At 33.6% G+C, this 25123-nt stretch overlaps 1 protein-coding gene across 1 annotated transcript; it reads left to right on the top strand.

The window, feature by feature from the left end:
- Window positions 1-17543: 17543 nt before the first annotated feature.
- Window positions 17544-21386, top strand: LOC133678604 (E3 ubiquitin-protein ligase APD2-like). Its single transcript, XM_062100983.1, has 10 exons — window positions 17544-18102; window positions 18277-18383; window positions 18464-18589; window positions 18712-18808; window positions 19352-19426; window positions 19517-19599; window positions 19906-20052; window positions 20412-20484; window positions 20569-20905; window positions 21119-21386. Exons 1-10 carry the CDS (start codon window positions 17781-17783, stop codon window positions 21192-21194), a joined length of 1443 nt encoding a protein of 480 aa, XP_061956967.1. The 5' UTR covers window positions 17544-17780; the 3' UTR covers window positions 21195-21386.
- The last annotated feature ends 3737 nt before the right edge of the window (window positions 21387-25123 follow it).

Raw genomic sequence — 25123 nt, 5'->3', positions numbered from 1 at the left:
AAAAAATCTTGAAAAATAAAATGGGTTTGGCGAACATGCTAGACCCAAAGAACTTGGACTTCGCAGTAAGCCAAATCCAAGGAAGCATGGGTCTAGCAAACATGATAGGTCCAACTTAGGCTTAATAGCTAGTCAAGCCCAAAGTAGCGTGGGTCTGGCAAATATATTTAACCCAAAGCACTTGGGCTTGGCGGTAACCAAGCCTAAGCTAGCATGGGTCTGAAAAACATCTCAGACCCAACGAACTTGGGCTTGGAAGTTAGCCAAACCTAAGGTAACGTGGGTCTGGCAAACATGTCAAACTAAAAGTATTTGAATTCAACCATTATCAAGTTTTAAGGCTACATGTTTGATCCTAGATGATCCCTTAAAATAAATGTATGAAGGCATGATAAACTGCCATGCTTTTTCTTTTAGAATAATCATTCATATTGATACAATGATTTTCCTATACTCATATATGTATACAAGGTCTTTTAAAGGACCTGCCATACTTATCATCTCATTAATGACATGTAAGGGATATTTATTTTTCATTAATGCCACCCAAAGTAGAGGACTTTCTAGTCCTTTCTCTTTTTAAAAATGATAAGGTTTTGAGGGTATAAATACCCCTTGAACCATCCAGGTAAGGGGTTCAAAACTTTTTATCTCTTAAGGTAAACTCATACATATTTCAGAGCCCATTTAAAAATTAAGAACAATCTTTGTTCCTTGAATTTATTACTTCAAAACATTTATTGTTTTCCCCATAAATATACTGACTTTATTATTGAAGGGTTTTAAGTCCCCTCAATTGGAATTGTTTTTTCAGGTACTCAAGTTTTTACCATAAGCATGGAATTCCTTAGACTAAAAAAAAATCCAAATACTTGAACATATTGATTAACCACTATCTCAAATACTAAATAACTTATTATTTATATATCTTGGATTTTAGGACATCATCGCTTATCCATTTTTTAGAAAATGTTACAAGTTTAATTCCAAATATGTACCACATCCATCCTTATCATCTCCTAAGTATCATGAGTATCCCTAGCATAACCAAAATACAGTGAGCATGTATCCGTGTGATAGTCTCTAATATATATGACCATGTTCAACCAATTAGTCATTATATATGAAAATTTATTCTTTATTCTCATACATCCTTCTATCCTAATATATTCTCCATAGCTCACTGACACGACCAAAAGATTGATGTCTTCTCCCAAGTGTAGGAGTGTCAAAGTAATAAATAACCCGGCAAGACCGGGGTCGAACCACAGGGAGGTTAATTGTATAAATTATAGATAACAATAATACAAAAGTAACAATAACAACAACAATACCAACAACAATAATAATAATAATAGTGATAATAATAATAGTGAAGAAGAAGAGGAAGAAGTTGATGAGAACTTTTGAGATGGAAGATTAACGCAAGGATTAAACAATGATAACAACAAATGTCAAGGTTAGAGGATCCACTAATGGTATTTCAAACAAGTATAGTATAAACCCTTATTATTCAATTGGAAACCACACACAAGGAGGTTCCAATCAGATTATAAATTGTTAACATGATTACATTAGCTATCTTATTCGAATAATGCTAATACTTGTAAATGTTTTCAGGCATTCATGATTATAACTTATGTTAACAACAAATCAAGTTCCTTTCATAGCTCAGGTGTCGGTTATACCATACAGTATGGGCTATGAAAGTGCCAAGTATTTGTTGTACCAAGTGTTATACAACATAAATCTAGATTAACCATTTAACAAGCAAAGTATTATAAGTGAACAAGATAGCAAATATAAAGCATGTTAGTATCCAACATTAAGGTCCATGTTAAGTTTATATTATACTTATTCTTACACCATTAGTGTACCCTTTTCACCTTGACATAATTAAGTTAACTAAACATAATGAAAGAAAGAAACATAAATAAACAAGGAAAGGAAATGAAAAGCATAAGCAAGAGATTAATATAAGCAAAACTTAAGCATTACAAAATATAAAGAGAGAGCAAGAGCATGATCTTGATCTGAAAACCAAGATGCCTAAATACATGGCAAATGCCTCCTTTTATAGGCCAAAATTCGGAACTATTGATTTGTTGACTAATTGATGAGTGGGTGGCCACATCTTGACTTGGTGACAATTCTTATCTTCTTGTCTGCCAAAAACGTCATTGATGACGTCATAATTTGAACAAACTTGAATCATGAAAGTTCTAGGAAATTGTCTCATCTTTCCAGGGTAAAAATTTGAGATCATTTGGACTTCTAGAACTTGAGATATGGGCTGAACACTGAACAGTGTCTGGGCTGCAGGACAGATTCGGACTTCTTCTTTGTTGCTACAATTTGGACTTGAAAACGGCCTTGTTAAATCTTGGGCTCCACATGAAAGTTGTAGGCCTATGTCTTATCTTTCCATCCATATAAAATGGACCTAAATCCAACATCTATAGCTCCAGATATGACCCAATTACCGAACTGTGTTCCAATTTGGACTGCACCAGCATCTCTTTGGCCATCTTTTTGTCATTTCAATTTCAATACTTCAACTCATCAATCAATTCTTTCATTTATGTGATAGGCCTGCATTTAAGATGAACATTTACCATAAATTAAAGGTATCTTGTATAATTAGATATGTTATTATAAAACATGCTTTAGTTAAGGAGTTATTGATACTTCAAGTGCAAAATGATGATATAAAACCTTGATAAAAATGCACTTTTAAGTACTAATCACACCCCCCAACCAGCTTATTACTAGTCCCTAGTAATTAAAACGTTAAAATAGAAAAACAATTTGCAAATTCCACAAAGCAAGGCATTCATCATTCAATTTCCATTAATCTATCCAGATAAACAAACTCTCATTAAATTTTATATATCTACTCAATACCTCTTAAACAAAATATTAATAAACCTTCCTTGTTATGTGCTCAATGTATGAAACATAGATGATGGGGCTTTTGTTGGAAGAAAACAATATTTTGTTCTAATGTTTAAGGTTAACTTCCTTAGGTTGGGATTATTTTATTTTACTTTACTTTTTTTTTTAATATCTATACATATAACATAAAACACAATGCATCTTTAACCCATGTAACGAGCTTTCGGCTAATGACTCCCAGACCAGTTGATCTTAGGGCATTAGGTGTTGAGACACCCCTACGAGCTTAGTAACTCGGGTTGCAGATACTGATACGTAGATAGTGCAATGTTTGATTCCCTTAAGCTTTTCTCCTTAACCCATGTAACAAGCTTTGGGCCAATAGCTCCCAAGTCAGTTGACTTTAGGGTATTAGGTGTTAAAACACCCCTTCGGGCTTAATTGTTTAGGTTAGGGAGGCTACGAAACCAAACTTATCTACGTTTTTATTATCATCATTTTTTTTTATTTTTTTTTCTCTTTTTTATTTTTTTGCTTTTTATTTTTTTGTTTTTTGGAAATTATAGACTATCCCTATCCCTTAGTTGTTACCTTTAACAAAAGAACATAAATAATGTAATAATCCAATGTGCAACCCACAATCATATGTTAAAGTGTGTGTGTGAAAATAAAGGTTTAAGAATATTTGTTAAATGAGTATAGGAGCAAAACCAAGTGATAACAATGCGAGAGTTTGTAAACCTGAATATTTCAAGAAGTATTCTAATAGGCCTTGTTATGAATATTGCAAATAACCATTAGAAAATGTTTACTAAGATGCGTCTCAAGAGTCATTCCCCCTTACTCTGCCATCCTAGTAATAACAGTTTTGCCAAATGGTTTTTAAAACAAAAACAGTTAGTTGGTTTTTTTTTTTTTTTTTGAAATACTACTACCCTCTCCCCCCAACCAAAACGAGACATTGTCCTCAATGTCCTAAGGTAGAAAGATAGAGTATAGAAGACATCACCTAAAACAATGAACACTGACAAACCTGAAACACACTTAAACAAATATAACAAATAATAGAACAAAATACTATGTGAGAAATAAAACCAAAAGACACAAGGATTCACAAACGAAGGCTCAAATCCAATCTAAGCTTTTTACGGCTTTCTGTAGTTGACCAATTGATGCGACTCATGGAAGGATCAATTACAGGGGTGAAAGATTGTAGTTTGTCGATCAATTGTTCAGCAGTAGCAGCAGAGATTATGATTTGTCATGCCGAAGATGTTAGAAATTCCTGTTCCACAGCTTGATCAAGAAAAGACAACAAAGTATCATAAAAACCATTAACATTGAGCAAACCTATAGGTTTATGGTGAATGTGAAGTTGGGCCCAAGAGGAAATATGAAAGATCTCTTTCAATGTGCCCAGACCACCTGGTAAGGCAATGAAGGCATCAGCATGGTTAAACATTGTATTCATTCGATCAAACATTGTGGAGACCTGTAGTTCCTCTCCAATTGTTCTTCCAATGATGTCCTCTTTTGTTAAAGCTTCAGGGACGACCCCCAAAACTTGACTACCTCCTAAAAATGCAGCTATCGCCACACCCCCCATTAACCCAAGGCTGCCTCCCCCATACACTAAATGAATCTTTCTCTCAGCTAGGACCTGACCAAGATGATTTGCTGTTTCTAAAAATGCTATTTCCTTCCCAGGACTGGATCCACCGAAAACACAAATATTTTTTATGTGATAACTTGAGGAACCTGCCATTTCTACACGCTTCTATATCTGTCTAATGTAAAGGATGAGTAGAAATGAGGGGAAGGAAGAGAAGATTTTATAGATGAGAAATTGAAGATGCAATCATACCACCTATATGTAGGCCAGCTGGAGTCTCACACTCTCTCTCTCTCTTTATTTATTTATTTATTTATTTTGAAAAAGCATGTGTATGTACAAGTAGTTGTGATTGTGGCTCACATCTTCCCTTGGTTTTACGTCCAAGAACGGCTTAAACGCCCTCTATGGGTCGGGGATAGGCTTCCCATCCAGTTTTCTTAAAAACTGGCAAACAGGGTCTTTTTTAGTCAGATTCCCAAGACTAAGTCTATCATGTTCTTTATGAAAATGGGGTCATAAATCATGAATTGCACGATGCACATCTCCACTAGGATGCGTCTCAAGGGTCAACAAAAGATTATCTAAAGACCCCTTACTCAGGCCATCCTTAATGAATTGTATTTTATCTTCACGGTTTATAGATACCATTCCTAAAGAACGACATGTTGCATTACAAGTCCATCTGGCACATTTGTGACAGACTTTCAGTCGTTTTGCACGACGTTTCATTGCAAAAGTGCTTTTACCTGTTCCAGGCATGTGTGAAATGAAAGAATTGGAGGACTCACCTGATAATCGGACCTTTGCTTCAATCAGCCAACGAATATCTTCAGGAATTCCATGATCCATTAACAACTTCAATCTTGCACACCTAGCACAGTAAATTTTTGTAATCGCATTCTGAGGCAGAGCGGGAAAGTACTTTTTCAATTTTTCAAGAATGGTGTCCATTTTGAAATGAGAATTGGAGAAGAGATTCAAAGAAGAGAGAAAGAGTAAAGAATTGCACAAATATAGACAGATATCAGTTATTATGGGAAACTGAAAGAACCGACTTAAGTCACGGAGTACCGTTATCTGCCTTTTGACCGGGATGAGAGACTAGCAAAACAAGAGTCACACCAAAAGGAAACACAAAAACAATGTGAGAAAAACAAAATAATCAACCTTTATCTACAGGATCATTCAAACCAATGGATTCATTTTCACTAGGAAAATTATCAAAGTAAGTTTTCAAACGATGTCCATTTCTTTTAGAAACATTGTCATTCTTTGAATTCTCAATATCAAAGGCCCCATAAGGATACACATGTTTCTCAATAAATGGACCGCTCCATCTTGATCTTAACTTTCCAGGAAATAAATGGAGTCGAGAATTATAAAGCAAAACTTTTTGACCAGTATCAACTTTTTGACAATTTTCACAAGTTTTGCAGAATGCATGTGTGTCTTTGAACATGGTGGGCCAATAAAATCCATTTTGAAAGATTTTCGCAATGGTCTTTTTTGACGAGAAATGACTCCCACATGCTTCAGAATGATAAAATTTAATGACACTACTTACCTCATTGTCCGCAATGCATCTTTGAAATATTTGATCAGTACAATGTTTGAATAAGTTAGGGTCATCCCAATAAAATTGCTTCACTTCATTCAAAAACTTACCTTTGTCTTCGGTACTCCAATGAGTTGGCAAGTCTCCTGAGGCAAGGAAATTGATATTTTTAGCAAACCAAGGCATTGGACTAAGAGAAAGTAAGGATTTGTCAGGAAAGTAATCATCGGTTGGTGTGATGTCAGATATCGAATCTGTTGTCACTCTTGACAAAAGATTCGCATCAACATTTTTAATGCCTTTTTCATCCGTGATTTCTTCCTGAGAATAAGTTATTTGCAAATCTTCAAATTCATCAAACTCAGTATTACTCAAAGTAGATTCAAGTTGATCACAAACTAATTCTTCAATAAGATCTACTTCTTGTAAATCATTATCATCTCCAGGTTGCTTGCAAATGTTGAAAATATTCATCTCTAATGTCATGTTTTCAAAAGATAGCTTCATCAGTCCATTCCTACAATTAATCAATGCATTAGAAGTTGCAAGAAATGGACGCCCTAAAATAACAGGAAATGAATTGCATGCTTCAATAGGTTGTGTGTCCAAGACAATAAAATCCACATGATAAATGAACTTATCGACTTGTACTAACACATCTTCAACTATTCCTCTAGGCACTTTTACAGATCTATCGGCAAGTAAAAGAGTTACAGAAGTTGGTTTTAACTCACCTAGATTGAGACTTTGAAAAACTGAATATGGAAGTAAATTCACACTAGCTCCAAGATCAAGTAAGGCTCTTTCAATTTTATGTTCTCCAATAAAGCAAGAAATTGTAGGACAACCAGGGTCTTTATATTTCAATGCATTATTGTTCTGAAGAATGGCACTTACCTGTTCGGCTAAAAAGGCTTTCTTTTTCACATTCAGTTTTCTCTTCATAGTGCACAGATCTTTCAAAAATTTAGCATAAGAAGGAACCTGTTTAATAGCATCCAGCAAAGGTATATTGATCCTTACCTGTTTGAAAGTTTCAAAGATTTCAGAGTTGTGATTGACTTTCCTTTGTTTGGTCATGGCATGAGGAAATGGAAGTGCTGGCAGAGAATCAGTCTTTTCTTTGCAATGATCAGATTCAACCCCTTCCTTACCCTCAGAGATTGATTCATCATCATTCTCACAAGGTTCAAGAATGGATTTTTCAATAACCTTACCACTGCGAAGAGTGATGACAGATTTTACATGATCCATGTGTTGGCTTCCAGAACTACCTGCATTCAAATTGTATTGCCCCTTTGGATTTTGTTGTGGTTGAGATGGAAACTTACCTTTCTCTTGGAAACTGAGAGCAGATGTCAATTTTGCAAGAGTATCTTTAAAATCTGTCATGCTTTGAGCAAGTTGAGTGTTAATTGCCTCTTGCTTTTCCATAAATGCATGCAATGTTTCCTCAAGATTTCTTCTAGGAGGGGGAGCATAAGGAGGTGCATATCCATGAGAATTTTGGAAATTATGATGTGCTGGAAACGGTGGCTGTGAAGTTTGAGCATTATTGTTCTCACTCTTCCAACTGAAATTTGGATGATTTCTCCAACCAGGGTTATATGTTTGCGAATATGGGTTATGGTTGGGCCTTTGAAAACTGTTTAATGCATGGGCTTGTTCATGGAGACATTCTTTAAAAGAAGGCAAGGTTGGACAGTCATTGGTTGAATGCTCGTTGGTTTCACAGATTTGACATGCAATGTCTTGAACAGATTTTAATTGACCACTCTTTTTTAATTCTAGTGCCTCAACCTTTCTAGCTAAAGATGCAAACTTGGCTTGGAGGTCATGATCTTCCCTAAGGTTGTACATACCTCCACTAGATGTATGAGGTTGGGTTTTACTTGGTGCCTCATAAGTACCTGTGGTGTCCCAATTTTGTGCATTTTCAGCTAGCAAATCTAAGTAATCCATTGCTTCATTAGGGTCTTTATCCTCAAAAGTTCCATTGCACATCAATTCAACCATTTGCCTATCTCTAGGAGTTAACCCTTCATAAAAATGTGAAACTAATCTCCATGTTTCAAAACCATGATGGGGGCAAGTATTAAGTAAGTCTCGATACCTATCCCAACATTGATAAAATGTTTCTCCTGGTTTTTGAGAGAAAGTAATGATTTGTCTTTTGAAAGAGTTTGTTCTGTGGGATGGAAAAAACTTCTTTAAAAATTGTTGTTGCATTTCATCCCAAGCACGAATGGATCCAGGTCTCAAATTTTGTAGCCATGTTTTAGCTTTATCTTTTAATGAAAAAGGAAAAAGCTTTAATCTAATGGTGTTCATGCTACAATTTGAGTCATTATACGTGTTGCAAACCTCCTCAAATTCTCTTAAATGCAAGTATGGATTTTCTAAATCTAAGCCATGAAAAGATGGTAAAAGTTGAATAATGCATGTCTTAAAATTAAAATGAGATGCATCTGGTGGAAAAACTATGCATGAGGGTGCACTTGTTCTTGTGGGATTCATGTGGTCTCTAAGAGTTCTAACCCGAATATTCTCATTATTCTCATTATGAAGCGATTGGTTATCTTCTTCAGCCATATTTTCTGAAAATGATGAGGATACCCTACAAAGTCTACCACTTAATGTACGTGACCAGACTCTCATGCACGTGTAAGAAGAGAATAAAAGGAAGAAGAAAACAAAAGAAAGAGAAACAAAACAAAAGAAACAAAGTTAGATACAAGAAAAGAGAAAAGAGAAAATAAAATAAATACTATAATTTGTACAAGAATTTACCTCCCCGGCAACGGCGCCAAAAACTTGACACGACCAAAAGATTGATGTCTTCTCCCAAGTGTAGGAGTGTCAAAGTAATAAATAACCCGGCAAGACCGGGGTCGAACTACAGGGAGGTTAATTGTATAAATTATAGATAACAATAATACAAAAGTAACAATAACAACAACAATAGCAACAATAATAATAATAATAATAGTGATAATAATAATAGTGAAGAAGAAGAGGAAGAAGTTGATGAGAACTTTTGAGATAGAAGATTAACGCAAGGATTAAACAATGATAACAACAAATGTCAAGGTTAGAGGATCCACTAATGGTATTTCAAACAAGTATAGTATAAACCCTTATTATTCAATTGGAAACCACACACAAGGAGGTTCCAATCAGATTATAAATTGTTAACATGATTACATTAGCTATCTTATTCGAATAATGCTAATACTTGTAAATGTTTTCAGGCATTCATGATTATAACTTATGTTAACAATAAATCAAGTTCCTTTCATAGCTCAGGTGTCGGTTATACCATACAGTATGGGCTATGAAAGTGCCAAGTATTTGTTGTACCAAGTGTTATACAACATAAATCTAGATTAACCATTTAACAAGCAAAGTATTATAAGTGAACAAGATAGCAAATATAAAGCATGTTAGTATCCAACATTAAGGTCCATGTTAAGTTTATATTATACTTATTCTTACACCATTAGTGTACCCTTTTCACCTTGACATAATTAAGTTAACTAAACATAATGAAAGAAAGAAACATAAATAAACAAGGAAAGGAAATGAAAAGCATAAGCAAGAGATTAATATAAGCAAAACTTAAGCATTACAAAATATAAAGAGAGAGCAAGAGCATGATCTTGATCTGAAAACCAAGATGCCTAAATACATGGCAAATGCCTCCTTTTATAGGCCAAAATTCGGAACTATTGATTTGTTGACTAATTGATGAGTGGGTGGCCACATCTTGACTTGGTGACAATTCTTATCTTCTTGTCTGCCAAAAACGTCATTGATGACGTCATAATTTGAACAAACTTGAATCATGAAAGTTCTAGGAAATTGTCTCATCTTTCCAGGGTAAAAATTTGAGATCATTTGGACTTCTAGAACTTGAGATATGGGCTGAACACTGAACAGTGTCTGGGCTGCAGGACAGATTCGGACTTCTTCTTTGTTGCTACAATTTGGACTTGAAAACGGCCTTGTTAAATCTTGGACTCTACATGAAAGTTGTAGGCCTATGTCTTATCTTTCCATCCATATAAAATGAACCTAAATCCAACATCTATAGCTCCAGATATGACCCAATTACCGAACTGTGTTCCAATTTGGACTGCACCAGCATCTCTTTGGCCATCTTTTTGTCATTTCAATTTCAGTACTTCAACTCATCAATCAATTCTTTCATTTATGTGATAGGCCTGCATTTAAGATGAACATTTACCATAAATTAAAGGTATCTTGTATAATTAGATATGTTATTATAAAACATGCTTTAGTTAAGGAGTTATTGATACTTCAAGTGCAAAATGATGATATAAAACCTTGATAAAAATGCACTTTTAAGTACTAATCACTCACTTTATCACTTTTTACGGCAAAATATATCAAAAATATCCTTCAATACAAATTGTCTTAAAAATTAAATTTGCAAGTTAAAGAAAATTCCTTGAAATACAAAGTTGTGTCAAGACTCCAAAACAAGCTAAAAGCTTATAGGAAAAAAAAGTTATTGAATAAAGAAATTTACTAACAAAAACAAAACAATACATATTTTTTATCTTTTTTTTCATAAAAACAAATGAAGCTTGTTGGGAGGCGCACGTGAGGGCATCATTAGCCTCTTGAGAGGTGTTAGAGAAGGAAAGGGTTTTGAGTATAATCATAAAGTTATGATTATAAGGTTCAAGAGTCACCACCTAGTATCATGGTTACTAGAAAACCTATAGTATGCGATAGTCCGAGTAAAGGACTGGTTGTGTAAGGGGAATATGTATCACCCCCTATGCACCCTAGTAAGCTACATTGTTGTTTATTTGTTTTTCTAATTTAATTTATATTTGTTAGTCTTTTTCTAAGGTCTAAGGCAGATCTCCTTTTATAAGAGAGTCTCTGCCTTATTAGGATAAATTTTAACCACTCTAAAGTCTAAATTTTAGCATCGCGTTTATTTATTTATATTTTTTGTTTTTGTATCTTTAATATTTGATGATATGCTCTACTGTATAGTTTTACATCCCTAAATATTAAAGTTTACAGCTAAACCCTAACACTTTAGATATAAAGTGAACAAAATAATTAGTGAAGGGTTTTTGATATTTTGGTCAAACCCTAATGGATAGTCATAAACTGATTACGATATCTATTTTTGCATTTTTAAAACGTGAGAAAGATACAATTTTTAGGTTTTTTTTTATGAAGATATGCTAGGAAATCTTTTAGGATTCAGTCGTATGCACAAAAATAAAATATTTTTTTAAGAGGAAATTAATCTAGATTTTTTAAAAATTTTCAATTTTTTTTGAAAAGTTTCGGAGAAAACCAGGTATTATAATGTTGGATCTGTATTTTAAAGTATAAATATATAGCCCGATATTATACAAAATTATTGAAAAAATATGTGAGAAAATCACAAATATTTGGAAATGACCCTTGGAATTTTTTTATTTTTTTTATTATTAATTATAAATTGGGCTAGACCCGACCCAGCCATTCGACTGAGCCAAAACGGGTCCAGCCCGACTCAGTCAAGTTGGGTCGACTGGCAGCCCAATAGACCCTTTTTTTTGGTAGGTTAGGCCCAACCCAGTGACCATGTTAATTATAATTAACTTCTGTATGCAGAACGAATTCTCATTTTGCATGCAGTGATTGATTTTTATTGCAAGAAGGAGAAGAAAAGTTACTTGATGCAGGGGGGAGTAATTGGTTGGTCATGCAGAGAGGAATGTCGTGAGGTTAATGGTGGCACCACTACTGGGAGGAGTTGGCAGCTGGTGTTAGTTGTAGGAGGAGAAGAAGACTACGGTTGAGAGGAAGAAAGAGATTAGTTGTGGTGGTTTCTATCACCAATGGGGAGATGGGTAGGCGGATGAGGTTGGGCCACTGTTGGTCACGACATGGGTAAGGTTGGAGTGGCTGAGATCATGGTAGAGAGAGAGAAGGGGGGAGAGAGAGAAAGATGACAATAAAAAAAGAGAGAAAACTAGAGGAAAGGTCGGGTTTTTTTTTCAATTTTTGCCTCTGATTTCTTCCTCCCCAGGGCATGGAATCCATCCCTATTTATATAGAATGGAAGAAAGACATGTTGTCTTTTAGGATGCCAAATCTTAACCTTTGACTCAAACCAAAAGGATCCCAATCATTAGTTCAAAGTTGTCATCATGGTCTGAAAAAGTTATTACAGAAGGGCTAGTTGGATTGGCTACTTTGGGACGGCCTCGAGGCCGTTGTGGTGTCAATTGGCCAGAAAAGACCATACTAGCATGTAATCAGATGTTAGGCCATTGTTTGCGTGCAAATTTTTATCAAATTTGGTGGAGAGATGAAACATTAAATGTTTTGTAAAGAAGGCCACCCGTGCAACTTTCAATGATGAAGAAGATGAATAGATCCAGACAACACGTCATCTGGTTTGTCTTTTCTCTTTCTTTTTTTTAGGTGCAGGGAAAAAAAACGATGCCGTTTTGATCAAAACATGTCGTTTCATTTAAATGAAACGGTGTTGTTTTGGCTTTTAGGGTTTAATTTAGGGATTTGGACAAAGTTTAATTTGGTCCTCCAACTTTTAATTTCTTTCAATTGCACCCCTAATTGACTTTAAACTTTCCATTTTATGCAATTTTACCCCTGCCAAACTTCAATGCCAGCCCTAGATTTCAGCGCCTTTTTTATTTTGATCATTGGTCTTGGATTTATGCAATTTGATCCTCAATTAACCATTAAACTTTCAATTTTCTTCAATTTCACCTCGATCTCATTCAATTGAGTCCCCATAGTTCGACGCCTTTTGTAGAATGGTCTTTGACTGTAAATTTCTTCAATTTCTTAATTGACCCTAAAAATTTGATTTTCTTGCAATTTTACCTCTGATTTGAACCAATTAACTTGGTAAAAATTAAATTTGATCTCTTAAAATTTCAATCTTCTCATTTAAGCCTAAATTACGCTTCCAAACTTAATTTTTCACCAATTAAGCCCCTAATAAAATTAATTTGAGCCATTTAAAGTATAATTAAGTTCTTGCACCTAATTAAATTCTTTAATTGGATCTAACTTAATTCTTAAACATAATTAAATTCTCAATTTGGCCGATGATTAAATCAAATTAGCCATAGGCTTAATTTTTATGTAGATTCATCTAAAAATTATTTAATTTGACTTGGAATCCGCATTGTCTCTTCTGTTTTGGGTACAAAGGGGTACAATTAGACTCCTGATTCCATCCAAAATTGTAGCTTGATTTTTTCTAGATTTGAAATCCTCCTAGCTTGTTTTTGTCAAAATGTTAGTTTTCTTACTATTATTATTTTATTTTTAAAAGAAAAAGGTGAATTTAGAGAATAACTCGGGAATGGGTTATGACAAAACTATCTTTCGAAGAATATGATGGAATGTAAGCAAGGCAAAACTAAAAATCTAGCATTAAAAGTGTGGGGGGGGCCTCTTAATAATTTTTTTTATAAAGGTTAGATATATAAAATAATCTATGCGACAATTAAAATTTTCATAATAAAAAAATGATAACAAATCTATTAAAATACAAAAACATAAGGAGATTTTAATAATCCTAAACATTTATAGAAGTTATAATGAAAAATACTAAAAAGTATAATCAAAATATCCCTGTTATTTAATCTCTTATTTATGATTAATATTTTTAAATTATGCTCGACATTTTTAATCATACAAAACTCATCATATCAAAATTTCATGCAATCTTTATTTCAACTAATGTATAAATAATAACGATGAAGTCGTGGAAAAACTTCATAGAAAAATATTAACTTTCCCTGGTTAATAGGTTATGAGCCTAAGTTGTACCTGTAAAACAAGTCTCTAAAGGAACCAGAAACACTCCGATGCTTAAGTTAGTATTTAGGTTTTTTCTCAAGTAAAAACTCAAAAAGATGAAAATAAAAATGGTATTTTTTTGTGTAGAGAAGGAATGTGTATTCTCTATTTTGTTGAGAATATTCTCTGTGTCATGTTGTTTAGATGAATCATCCTCTCTTCTTTCTCAAAACTTGAGAATATATAGTCTTAGGAAATATCTGAAAAATATCTAGAGAAATACATGTAGAGAGTGTTATTCATGAATAATAAATCGAGGTGGGTTAAAAATAGCTCAGTTAGACCAAAGCTCAAGCTCAGACAAACCAGAGTTGGAGCTTGGACAAACCAGAGTTGGAGCTCGTTTAAGCCTTTACCTAACTAAGCTTTGTGGAGCTTGGATATGCCCCGTCCTAACCAAGCATCACAAACCTCAGTTAAGCCTAACCAAAAGAAGAGGGAGAAAAGGAGAAGAGAGAAAGAAAGGTAACTTAGTTGGATTGTGGCCCAACTAAGGCAAAAAAAACTTGGTTGAGCCATTTAACCAAGCTTCACATTTGAAGCTTGGTTAGGATGTCAATCAAGCTTCAACAAAAAAAAAAATTAATTGTATTGGATTATCATTTTCCCCTCAAATTCTTGTAAACATGTATGTTTGGAAGACTTTAATGAGCAAAAGAGGTGAGAAAATTCTTATAGTGTATGCTTGCATAAAAATATTACATGTATGGGCATGTCTTTGAATGTTTGCCTGTTTTTTGAATTTGTTGGAGATTTTTGTCAATGTTAAGGAGAAAGATCCATGATTGTTCACGAGGACCTGAAGATAGTTGGTCACGGGGACCTAAAGACAGTGGTCACTAAGACTTGAAGACAAGTTGGTTGCAAGGACCTGATGATATAATAGAGATTTCTCCCAAGTGAATTTCATCGAGACCCTTCGCATTAAAAGACATGAAGATGGTGGAGATATAATTTATAAGATTTATCTACTATAAGGTAGTACATCACGAGGATTGTTTCATGTTTGTTTGCATTGAATCTCCTTTTTTATAAATTCTTGAAGGTACTATTTGAAAATCAATCTTTCTATCTCTTTTATGAGTGCAGGTACTTTTTTGTGTCGTGCCCATGACCATGGTGAAAGAGACAGAACTTGTTAGGGTTTTTTGTGTTTGAATCATTTTTTATTAAATGTGGGTATTATAGGAAGTCTATTTTTTTTATGGAAGCCAATACATCAACATGTTTCATTGTGAGAGGTATGGTCATGAGCTTAGGGAATGTCAGACAATCACGAATGTACTTGGATGCTTTTTTTTATGCTTTTGTTAGAGATTAATGGCGTAGTGGAGACTCTTCTTATGTGTGGAAATGTGCGTGGCCATGTATGGTCATGCTAGCTTCCTCCACCCTAATGTAATTTTCCTTCAAGTGTTTGACACTAAGAAGATTTTTATTAGGGGGTGTGTATAACCTTTCCCATAAAAAAATAGTTATGGACTCTATTGATTAGGGCTTCAATGGTGATGGGTTCAAGCAAATCCTCCGTTCTTAGAATTTTCTCGTTGAATATATGAAGATATTCTCGTGTTTTCATCATCTCATTGTGTGATGTCAAAAAGCTCTGTAATGCTTTTTTTTACAAGAATACTGGTGCTAAAGTGAAATAGAAGCTTCACACAAAGATCATAAAGACCTAGGATGGAGAGAGGTTTAAGGCTATGATACTACACTTTAGCAGATCCATAAAAATCATAGGGAAAATCTTGCACATGGCATCACTCTTTGTTATCACTAGATCTAAGATGTTTCTGATATTTGTATGTGCTCTCCAGGGTATGTAAGGTCATTATAGTTGTCTAAGTTAGCTTTAACAATGACATAATTCTTGGTGAGGGAAGTGTGTAACTATCTATGACAAAATAAAGAGTCTTCCGCTTAGTGAAAATGGTATGCAAGAGTTGGGATTGGTGTTGTCTCATGCACATCATGCCTAGGTTTTTTAGGACGAGGAGCATGTGAAAGAGAAGACCAAGAGTTAGAATAAGGTTTATAGATATAATCATGTTTGTGGCTTGGATTGTTTTAAGAGTGTTGACTCATTTGGGAAGTTAGAGTATGGTGTCTACATGGCATGTTGTTTTGTGCAATTTCCTCATGAAGTTAGGGTTGTCTTTGTGTATCTAGTGTTGTGGGTTGATTTTTCTATTGGTTGTACTGAAAAGAACGAAGTTGTTCCTGTATAGCCAAAACAACGCTATTAAGTATTTGCACTTGTTGGGAGAGTTGTTTAATACCTAGGGGAACTAGAGTCCTTATGAGGAGATTAGTTACTCTCTCATGTACTAGAGTCTCATCAACCATGGTTTGTAAAAGTTGAAAAGGAATGAACAAAATTTTTGTTCAGGTCCCACAAATGATGCCATTGATGAAGTCATAGAAAAACTTCTTAGAGAAATACTGACTTTTCTTGGTTGATGGGTTCTAGGCCTAGGTTGTATCTGTAAAACAAGTCTCTTGGGAACAAAGGATACTTAAATGGTTAAGTTAGTATTAAAGCTTTTTCTCAAGTAAAAGTTCAAGAAGATGAAAATAGTGTTTTTTATGTAGAGAATGGATGTGTATTCTCTGTTTTGTTAAAAATGTTCTTTACGTTGTTTTGTTTAGATGAATCATCCTCTCTTCTTTCTCAAAACTTGAGAATATATAATTTTGAAAAATATTCGTAGAAATATATGTAAAAAGTACAATTCATGAATAATAAACTGACGTGAGATAAAAATAAATCGGTCAAATCAAAACTTGAGCTTGGTTAGGCCTTGGCGTAACTAAACTTCACGGAGCTCGGTTGTGCCTCGACCTAGTCCAGCTTCATGGAGCTTAATTGAACCTAACCAAAACAAAAAAAAAAGAGTAATGAGAGAAAAAAAAGGGTAGCTTGATTTGGCCATGACCCAACCAAGTTTCAACAAACAATTTCTTTTTAAAAAAATCTTATTATCAAATAATCTTTATATTTTTTGACAACACGAAGTTAATTTTCTAACCCACAGGTTAAAAACCTTAATATTTTATTAATATTCATAAGTACATAGGTTATATAATTAATGATTGTATTTGAAGAATTTCAAAAATTAAAAACATTATTAGTACCTATTTTAAAATATTTTCCTCTTCAAAATTCATCATTTACAAGTTTAATAAATGCATTAATCAAATAAATTGTGGTATATAATTTTTTTAATTAAAAATATATCAAAATAATTTTTTTATATGAGTAAATTATTAAGAATATTTAAAAAAATTAATTTAATATTTTTTAAAAAAAAAACTTTCAAAACCATTTTGAAAATCGAGATTGAAACGTGTTACCAAACGAATATATATGACTTAACTACCGGTCGCTGTTTGAGTTGGTGGGCGCACTTCGGGAGACGAAAGCAACTGTTTTCATACAAGAACAGAACTAAATTTGCAAACCAACTACAGGAGTTGCCTAAACAAAGAAAAAGAGGGACACAAAGTTACCTTTATTACGTGATATTTGCTGATGTTGACAGCCGGGCGGGGAATTCAACAAACTGTCAATGGCGACAGGACATAACTATTAACTACCATTCTCGAGGAGAAGAAGAGAAGGCTGCTAGGTGAGACTGTCCGAAGTGCGTTCTCCCAATCCCACAACCGCCGTCACGTCACCAAAGCATCTGCCGACCTTCCTATTTCCCACTCCAGTTACAGAAGAAACAGAGTAGAATTATCTATTTGCTTGTTCATTTTCTTTTTGGGAATTCTCTATAGTATGCTGTTATATGCTTTCACGTTTTGAGCGCTTGTAAATTAATTTGTCACGGATCAATGGAAGAACCACAACGTAACGAACAGCATCAACTTGTACCTGCAACGTCTTCTTTTGCATCAACTTACGTTGATGGTCCCTCTACATCATCAGTTTCTGCTTCTCATCTCGTCGTCGAAGAAAATCAACAAGAGAATGACGAGTCAGTAAACATCGAGGGTAACTCTGCTGGTCATCACCACGACCAAGAACAGGAAAGAGAGCACCCTTCTTCTGCTGTGTCTTATCGTTTAAATACATCCATGTCCAACGCAGCAGCTAATCAGATGAGAGATGATGTTTGGTCATGCCTAGCTGTTCTCATTGCTTTCTGGTTCTTTGGTTCGTTTCTTCTCCTTCTAAATTGCTTTTCCATTTTTTTACTTTAATCTAAATTGTTAAATATCTGTTAATGATTAATTTTAAGCAAGGATTTAATTTAATTAATGTGAATTGCTTTGATAAGTACTGTTGTCGACTCTCTGTGATTATGCTATATTGTTTCATCATCGGCAGCTTCCTTGACCATCATTCTTGGATACTATGGATCTGTGAGCTTGGAATTGGGGCCGAATTGCTCACGCCTTGTACAACCTAACCCATTATTTGTTCAGTCTCTTAAAGTAATTTTTTTTGGGGGTTTTTGTTTGATTTTACTGCTGCTATTATTGGTAGTGCCAATCTCATTTGATTTGTTGAACAGGCAGGGGAGTTAGGTAAGCCAAAACCTGGACCGATATTATATGGATTTTACAAGCCTCCGCCTTTGGATGTTGAAATCACCTGGACGCAACAACATGATGCAGTTGTACCAAAGGATTTTCACAAGGCAAATCTTTCCCTCTTTTTATAAACCTTCCTTGTGAATTATTCATGTACCTTGCTTTCATGTGCTAACTATTTACAACTATGTTAAACTATACTCCACTGACTATGAACTGTTATCAGCAGGAGTGGGCGCTCTTTCTGAACAAAGGGTCTAAAGTGGACATCTCTTACAGTATTAAATCCCTTGGCGCCTCTCCTTTGTCCCTTGTGATTGCCCAAGGTCTTTTTCCTGCTGCTTATAGCCAGAGAATTTGATGGTCAATACATTTTTTCTCTCTTCTTTAAAATGAAAGAAGAGATTCTTTGTTCGTGGTTTCCTGTTATATTATGAGTAGCAAATTCTATTGGAGTTTGTAAACTCTTCAATTGTGTCTGGAAGACCAGGAACCATCCTGTTGGAATAGCTTATTGTTTGCTTTGGTTTACTATGGACCATCACAGCACATTTATATCTGATACTTATGGGAGCAGGTGTATCACTGTCTCCCCTACTCTTCACACTGCATTTGCCTTAATCACAGGCATCGGAATCTCTTCAAATCTTTTCTTTTTCCAGTATCATATAAGCTTCTATCATGCCAATAACTGTTCCTGTTCTATTGTCGTCTTGCTTAGAGTCGCAGGCCTATCATCAACATTTTTGTGTACTGCTATAATCAAGCGTAGTTTTTCAATAAATTTATATGCACAACTAAACATTGAAAACTTATGTCTTTAGTTCATTTATCTATTTGTTTCCTTTTCTTGTTGTCTAAACCTACAGGTACAGAAAGCCTTATTGAGTGGATAGATGATCCATCATACCCTAACACAACTTTGTCTTGGAATATCATAAATGGTAGTATTAATTAATACTTGAAGTTGTCTCTCTTCTAGAAAAAAATTTCTTTCCATGGAATAGGTGGTTCTGATATTGTCATCTTTACAGGAAGTGGTAACATCCAACAGGAAATTCCAACATCATCTTCTTATTATATTGCTGTGGGAAATTTTAACTCAGAGGAAGTGAAGGTCTGGTACATTTTTAAGATCTAAAGATCATGATGGACTAATTATGCAAGTCCTTTTTGTTCAAAGTAGATTTGCGTGTATCGATTTTTGAGCTTGTCAAATCGGCTGTGAGAGTGAAGTTTTTTTTTTTTTTTTTTTTGGCGGCATCTGGCATTTTCCTAATAATCAATGTGTCATTCTCTTCTTTTGTTTTTTTGCCTCACGTAACACTACTTCGTATAAACATGTCCGCCAAATTATTATTTTTTAGAACAATATAAACAACAACATTAGATGATTTATATCCATTGGTTCGGCATTACACAGGTGGAGCTGAAGTTCATTGTGAAATCTTTAATCTATGACATAAATCAGGCATATTACAGTTGCCCCCTCAGTAATCATTTATGCAGTTTACAGCTGTTTCTCTTAGGGACAACTACTGCTGTCCTTACGTCTCCGGGCCCTGCTGAGGTACAAGGCTAACATACTGTTTCTTCCTTTTCCTCTTGTGCTTCTCATATTCTTATGTAATCAGATTGGTTTGTTAAGCTAAATATTATATTATCAGAACATCCCCTATAGATCTTAGAAGGAGTATGGATATCTGCAGTTTTGCCTGCCTTTCTAGCATTCGAAGGGAACAGTGTGATCAATAGATCACTGAACCTGAACTATTGTCTTTAATGCTTCCATAAGTGATCTGTAATTGTATTCATTATGTATGTTCCATATATAGACACTACTTCTTCCATTGCTCCATCCCCATATAGCAATACATGGATTATAATGTTTGTTTTCCATCCATGAATAACAAATTACTGTTCTTTCAGGGTGCTTCAGATGAAGACTGGTATGTCAAATTGTCTTATGGGCCAAGATGGATCGTATATATTATTGGATCAGGTTATTTTAATGGCCATGCATATCATTTCTATTCAACTGAAAAGAAAATCCCCATCTTTACATCAGCTGGCACTCCACACGCAGGTGTGATGACTGTCCTACTCTTGCTAGCCTTGAGATTGTGTACTATGTTCCGACCTCCCGGCAGAGATGGATATCAAGCAGGAGAAATAGAATCTGAACGAACTCCGTTGCTTTCTCAAAAAGACGATGACAGCTCAAGCTGGGGTTCATCTTATGATTCCAATTTACATGAAGAGGAGGATCTGGAAAAGTGGCTTGCGGTAAATTGTATAGAAGGAAAATCAGTGGCAGAAGGGGAAAATCTGCGCCGTCTTTGTGTCATTTGCTTCGATGCCCCGAGGGACTGCTTCTTTCTTCCATGTGGCCACTGTGCTGCTTGTTTTACCTGTGGAACAAGGTACTTATAAACTGCCTTAGCTGTTGGTGATAGGAAACAGGAATAGATGGGTTTCATTTAAATTTCACTGCCATGACTTCAAACATTCCTGTACTGACCCATCAAAGGATAAGGGAAAGAGGAAAAATCTGAAGTATTTTTACTGCACATATTTGAATGCAATTTCTTTGGAATTAGAGGAATATGATACGGAGTACATTTTTTACACTGCAGGATAGCTGAAGAGGTTGGCGCTTGCCCCATATGTCGTAGGAGCCTGAAGAAAGTGAGGAAGATATTTACAGTTTGAGCAGTATGAGCATTACCTGCAGACTCTCTCTGTCAACGTAAACCTTTTCTACGATCCACTGAATACATTTTTTTTCTGTTTCGTGGATTCAATTCATACAGCTTTTGTAAAAAGAGATGGTTCCATGTAGGATTGTGTAAGAAAATTGCTGGAACTAATGATGATTTGACAATCAGATTAGCTCGTGCTGAAGAGTCGTGCATTGATCATCAGACATTATGCGACCTTTCCAATTAACGTACATTCCCCATGCATTAAAAATTAAATCAAGCGGTCTCTTATAGAACTGAATCGCTGGAACTTTCTGGCCAAATGTAAACTCAATCCAACGATCAGATAAAAGATTAAAGGGTTCTTATCAGATTATGTGTTCTTCTTTTCTTCTTATTTGTGATTATATTTGCTTTGAGATTTCTTTTTTCTTTTTATCAGCAGCATTGATGGAACTTCGTGGGCTATTTGAAACTTGACTAAGAATTTCGCACATTTGTATATAGTTGAGATTAAAATTATGTAAATTACAATATTAGCATTCTCCATAAGGAATTATCAAAATGGATGAGGTTACATCAATTTTCCTAATGTTAACGCCAGCCGGTAACGATGGATAACGAATAAATTAAATAGTTAGAAAAATACTATTCACTTCAAATACTAATTAGAAAAATAGAAAAACTATACACTTCAAATAGAAAAAACTAGAAAAAAATAATAAAAAAAGGAAAAAAATAGAAAAAAAAAACATAAACCCTAAGTTAAAAAAATTAAGAATTAAAAATAACTACAAAACATATTTATTTTCTCAAAAAAAACTTTCGCGCATCAGATACGACACAACCGATAACAAAATATAATTAAGTATGTTATAAGTCAAAACTCTCAACAATTAAGAACTAGGTAGAAAGAGACTCTCATAATACTTAGTTTTTATTCATTTAAGTCTCACTTGTCAAAAGACTATTATAACTTTTTATATAGAAAAACCTAATAACACAAAATAGAAAAAGAAATAGAAAAAAATAAAACTTTCAAATAGAGAAAAATATTTATCTCCCCCCCCCCCAAAAAAAAAAAAAATTAGTGGTAAGGATGTTCAAAAAAATTAGTTCATTTATAATATTTGCATTATTTAACTTGATTTAATCCGTCAAAGTCAAATTATGTGGATAGTAATGATAATGGATCAAAAACTTAATAAATAGATATCACAGATTGGGTGATGAGTCAATATTTTTGAAACTTGGTCAACTTGACCCAACATGTATACCTTTTACTTAATTTTTTTTTATATTTGATAGTTTATAGAATAAGCATTTATTTTTATTTTATTTTATTTTATTTGAAAATCTTTCAGCTTCAAAGTTCTTATTAGTAGGTTTCTTATTAGATTACTTTAAAGTAACAAAAAAAAAGTTTATCTTTTTTCTAGAGGGGAGGGAGAAGGTAATTATAATTTAATGGTGGTGCAAGGTATGAAAATTAGATATAATATTAAAGGTGTCATGACACCTATAGTCCATGTTGTATGTCCATCTCTAAATACAGACATATAAAGATGAGTAATATAAACCTAACCCATGTATATTTATAATATCCATAAAAACAAATCTAACCTAACTTGATATATCCAACCAACTAGGGTACCTTTTACTTATTTTTCTTTTTATATTTGATAGTTTATGGAATAAACATTTATTTTTATTTTATTTTATTTTATTTGAAAATCTTTCAGCTTCAAAGTTCTTATTAGTAGGTTTCTTATTAGATTACTTTAAAGTAACAAAAAAAAAGTTTATCTTTTTTCTAGAGGGGAGGGAGAAGGTAATTATAATTTAATGGTGGTGCAAGGTATGAAAATTAGATATAATATTAAAGGTGTCATGACACCTATAGTCTATGTTGTATGTCCATCTCTAAATACAGACATATGAAGATGAGTAATATAAACCTAACCCATGTATATTTGTAATATTCATAAAAACAAATCTAGCCTAACTTGATATATCCAACCAACTAGGGTCCAAAAAATACAATTGGATCGGGTTTACAATTTGAAAAACATCAAAAGTTAGGTTGGATGTAATTATAAGTTTAAACTTGTCTCAACTATATCCAAGAACACTCATATTGAGTTGAATGATAATATTAAGATTCGTCATAAGTTAAAATTCTCAAATACCAAAAACATCACCAAAAACATCATAATTACGAAGAGACTCCTAAACTACTTAATTTTTATTTATCCACATCTCAATTGTCAAAAAGTTATTACAATTCTTTGTGTATACTAGCTAGCTCATTGGCCCGCACTACACAACAATTTCAAGAAAAAAAAATTAAGCGCAAATAAAAAATGTCTAGGCATTGGTAACGTGTATCCTAAAAAAAAGTTTTAACCATGAATTGAACCATATTTTTATCTAATATTGAGATAGAAAAACATATGAACTATTTAGGTTAACTTATGAAATTTACCGGGATAATCTTGGAAAAAAAATTTATAAAGCTCAATTCTAAATTAATTCAATGTTAAAGGACAAAATCAGTAAGAACAAAATTTCATAAAAAAAAAACTTATGTGAACTCAAGTCAACTAAGCAAATTCTCAACGCAAATCATGCTAGTCATCAGACTTAATAAATTTTTTATCCTAGATATTATTTTTTATTTAATTATATGACAATAAAATGCATGATAATTTTTTTGTATGAAGCGTTTTTTAAAGTTAAAAAAAAACATGACAGGTACGTGGGGACTAAACAATAAAAGTAGATTATTGATAACAATTGGTGAAATTATATTTTTTTTAGAATTGAATTAAATAAAAAAAATTATTGATAATCAATGATGAAATTGTATTTTTATTTAAATTGAGAGATATAAAAAAAGCATTAAGCTAAAAAAAAAGCAAATAATAGGTTAGATATTGTAAATTAACTTGTCAAACCTATGATCCGGCTTATAAACTTAATTGGATTCAATGATTCTTTTTATTTTTTGTTAATCAAAATATAAAAAAATAAAAAATAAAAAGAGCTAAAATATTTGAGCCTAATATCCCAACATACCTGGGCATTAAAAAAACAATCCAGCATATTTGGGCATTAAAACAACAGCTAAGACATGAGGGCTTTCCAGCCCACTATCCTTGGGTTGTCTAAAATAATTTTAATTTCTCGGTTACCCACCCTATTTTAAAAAAAAGTGTACATCCAATTTTTCAGACTTTTCATGTAATGAAATCATTTTATTGCCTCCTAGCTCGCACCAAGGACTTTCTTATATATATATATATATATATATATATATATATATATATATAAGAAAGTCCTTGGTGCGAGCTAGGAGGCAATAAAATGATTTCACTTCACATAATGTTTTCCTTCTTGTGCTGGATTAATGTTACTACGTCGTTTTAGCTTTTAAAAAACCTGTGTCCGCACAGAATCTCGGTACTCTCTTTACCCTCCCTCCTGTGTGTTAAAATTGTAAGGTCAGAGGAGTTGAGCGTCCTGGATGTTTTACACTTGTTAGGGATGGGAAGATAAACATGCAAACAAGAGGATTGCATTTATTTTTTCCAATGCATTCCACGTTTAGGTGGAAATGGTTCAGCCAATTCTTGAATCAAGAATGCACAGCGCACAGCTAAGGCTACTTTCTCCAGAATCTGGCAACCAAAGTTCACCAGAAAAACAGTGCCTTGATTTTTTAAAAAAAAAAAAACCTTTTTTTAACTTTTTTTTTTTACCCAAAACACCTAGAAAACACTATAAACACCTTGATAAAACTATATGTGACCTCAAAAAAAATCTAAAAAACAACTCAAAAAATCAAAATCAACCTGAACCTAAAATAATCTCGTAGTTTGATCTTTCTCCTCTGGCAAGAAAAAGAAGAAAAAAACACTTAGGTGAAAGTCTACTCAA

The sequence above is a fragment of the Populus nigra genome, chromosome 1, assembly GCF_951802175.1.
Source record: "Populus nigra chromosome 1, ddPopNigr1.1, whole genome shotgun sequence".
NCBI classification, from domain to species: domain Eukaryota; kingdom Viridiplantae; phylum Streptophyta; class Magnoliopsida; order Malpighiales; family Salicaceae; genus Populus; species Populus nigra.
This window is presented reverse-complemented; position numbering and strand designations above follow the sequence as displayed.